At 43.0% G+C, this 2,921-nt stretch overlaps 1 protein-coding gene across 1 annotated transcript in view; it reads right to left on the bottom strand.

The window, feature by feature from the left end:
• Positions 1-1,625: 1,625 nt before the first annotated feature.
• cfap54 (cilia and flagella associated 54) overlaps positions 1,626-2,921 on the bottom strand; it is a gene marked incomplete at its 5' end in the record, with an annotated part of 67,688 nt that continues 66,392 nt past the window's right edge. Inside the window, 2 exons of the mRNA XM_079507383.1 lie at positions 1,626-1,893; positions 2,141-2,224. Coding sequence (XP_079363509.1) covers positions 1,768-1,893; positions 2,141-2,224 — 210 coding nt within the window. The 3' untranslated portion in view covers positions 1,626-1,767. The remainder of the gene's footprint in view (positions 1,894-2,140; positions 2,225-2,921) is intronic.

Here is a 2,921-nt window from a genome sequence, read left to right as displayed (position 1 = left end):
TACGAGCACTTCCACTGCACTGCAAGTCCTCAGCCTTCACAATAAGAGTCCTGACTGACTGAGACTCATCTAGATCTCCGCAGTACGACGGTGTCGCTCGCCCAAAAAGCAAAAAGTTCTGTTCTAGGCTACAAGATAGCAGGTTGCATGATCCATTGCTATGTTATTTATGGGCAACTAAAACTTATATGCTATTGCTATAGGCCTATTCTACATATTGATTCATATTGAATATATTGTAACATTTATATTTTAATATAGCTACAGCAAATATATATCCCACACATATTTTATTTTATTCAATACACAGTAAGTGGGAATAACCTAGGAATAACCTAAACCTAGTAACCTCTTTAATGCTGTAATGGCTGTGTAGTAACACCAACTTGCTTGAACCTAAAAGTGGGAAATTGTTAAATTTGAACATGCATGGTACATCATCAGTGGTCAGTGGTCACTAAAATGTCCGTACACGGACAGACGTCTGTGGCAAATTAAGACTTCATCTTTGATTCTGTTTTACTATAATGTTTATTATAATGTTCTTATTTTATAACAAAAAAAAAACATTGCATGGATGCACCTGGGACGTATCCTCAGTGATGTATGTATCCTGAGGTCAACAGGGTTTCAGGTCTCTCAACATCATACCCCTCACTCAGGCGACCCAGCCGGGAGTGATCAAGTCCCGACTTACGTCCCAGTAGCTACCCTCAATCAGTCCCACTAGGGAAAAACCAGGGGCACACAATCCGTTGGAACTACTCCAGAACTACTCTGCCAGGGCTGGGAGGTACACTTCTGGCGCATGGAGGGACTAGGCTCTGTGGGTTGTCTCCTGTCCGGGCCCCTCCTACATCTCACCAGGTCCACTCCTGCTCTCACCAGGAGTAGAGCGAGGAGCTGTGCGTTACACCAGAGTCCCAGCACCAGACAGTTCATTCAGGAGTGGTGGGCAATGGTTCCGTCGGGGTCATGGTGCTGCGGTTCCGCTTGCTGCTTGCATGGCCCTCCCAAAGGCCTCACGAGGGCTGTTGGGCTTCCTCCTCACGGAGGACACAGGCTGGGGCATGTGTGTGTGTGTGTGTGTGTGTGTGTGTGTGTGTGTGTGTGTGTGTGTGTGTGTGCAAGCACATGCGTGCGCGCAAGCACGTGATAGGGCAAATGCATCTACAGTATTGACTTATACGCAGATTAAATACCTCTGGGAGAGGTTCAAACTTTGAGCCTGGGTTCAGAAGACCCTTAATAGACAAACAGCAGATCAGAATCTTCTCCTTCAACATCTGAAAGATTACAAGACAATCTTGTAACCCTAATCCCCACCAAATTAGGTATATAGGCTTCATAATGATCTTGTGAGTCATGTGACAATGAGCGTCAAACAGGTTTTTGATAGACTTTTAGCGAAACAGCAAAGCAGTTGTTTGGAGCCCGAGGCAAAGGGCCCCAAATGTATATTCCTTATTTCATGCTCAAATAACGAGATAGATACATAATTCGGTTATGTTATGTATGTTATACAATACAAAATGCAACAAGTGCACACCATGTATTTCAGTCTGTTGTTACATTTGTATTCATTCTTTATTATTGATTGCACTGAAATATGTTTTTCGGGCAAAATTCATATTCATATTTTCAATTTCAAATTATATTTTTACAAAAATAATTGTATTAACCAGTGCATAATATCATATAATTTCTTATTTCTATTAATAACATATCTGGATCAAGTGACCATGCAGTCAGGGGCCAATCAGGGGCTCAGGAACAGGTGAGGACGGAGAGTATCCACTCTGTTAGGGCGGTGCCTTCCACTATGGCCCCGCCCTCTGGGTTGAAACAGCGTTCAAGGTCGTAAAGGTTGTCCAGATTGATGTCAAATGGCACCTGACATAGAAATCACAGACACATACACATAATTAGATACAGTGGTTTGACTAAATAAATAGGCAATAAAGTGTTGAGTGCAAATTTGATTATATTATGTCCAGCAATGCAGTTAAAAGCGGGGTGTGTGTGTGTGTGTGTGTGTGTGTGTGTGTGTGTATGTGTGTGTGTGCAAGCACGTGCGTGAGCGCAAGCGCGTGATAGGGCAAATGCATCTACAGTATTGATTTATACGCAGATTAAATACCTCTGGGAGAGGTTCAAACTTTGAGCCTGGGTTCAGAAGACCCTTAATAGACAAACAGCAGATCAGAATCTTCTCCTTCAACATCTGAAAGGACAACATGTGCGGGCGCGCGCGCGCACACACACACACACACACACACACACACACACACACACACACACACACACACACACACACACACACACACACACACACACACACACACACACACACACACACACACACACACACACACACACACACACACACACACACACACACACACACACACACTTTGTTCAGTAGCTCTGGTAGTTTTATTTTTTATTTAACCTTTATTTAACCAGTAAAAACACATTGAGACTGCGTCTCTTTTACAAGTGGGAACTGGCCAAGAGGCAGAAATAAAATTACACTTCAATACCACGTCGTCAATATTACATTTTGGACCAGCAAATACAACATCCATAATACACCTTAAAGTACCTATGAATAAATCCCCAGTCCTACTTTTTAGTAGCAGGGCAAAATACACCATATACACAATCTACACGATCTGAACCGACATAATAAATATATAGGCATGAACATAGGCTAGTACATATCCAAACATGTGCAGGTGTTGGACTGTACATCAAAGATGATCCTTTTGAAACTTCTCAAGGGAACTTTCAAAGCCAATTTTAGTCTGGACTGTAGATCATTCCACGACCAGGGGCCAAAGAAGGCCAGACATTTTTTACCCCCCTCGGATTTGAATGCTGGTACTACACACCGCAGCCAAGCATTTGACCTAAGGGGG

The sequence above is a fragment of the Electrona antarctica genome, assembly GCF_951216825.1.
Source record: "Electrona antarctica genome assembly, chromosome: 8".
Classification (NCBI taxonomy): domain Eukaryota; kingdom Metazoa; phylum Chordata; class Actinopteri; order Myctophiformes; family Myctophidae; genus Electrona; species Electrona antarctica.
The sequence above is the reverse complement of the archived record's forward strand: the minus strand, read 5'-3'. Positions and strand labels throughout refer to the sequence as shown.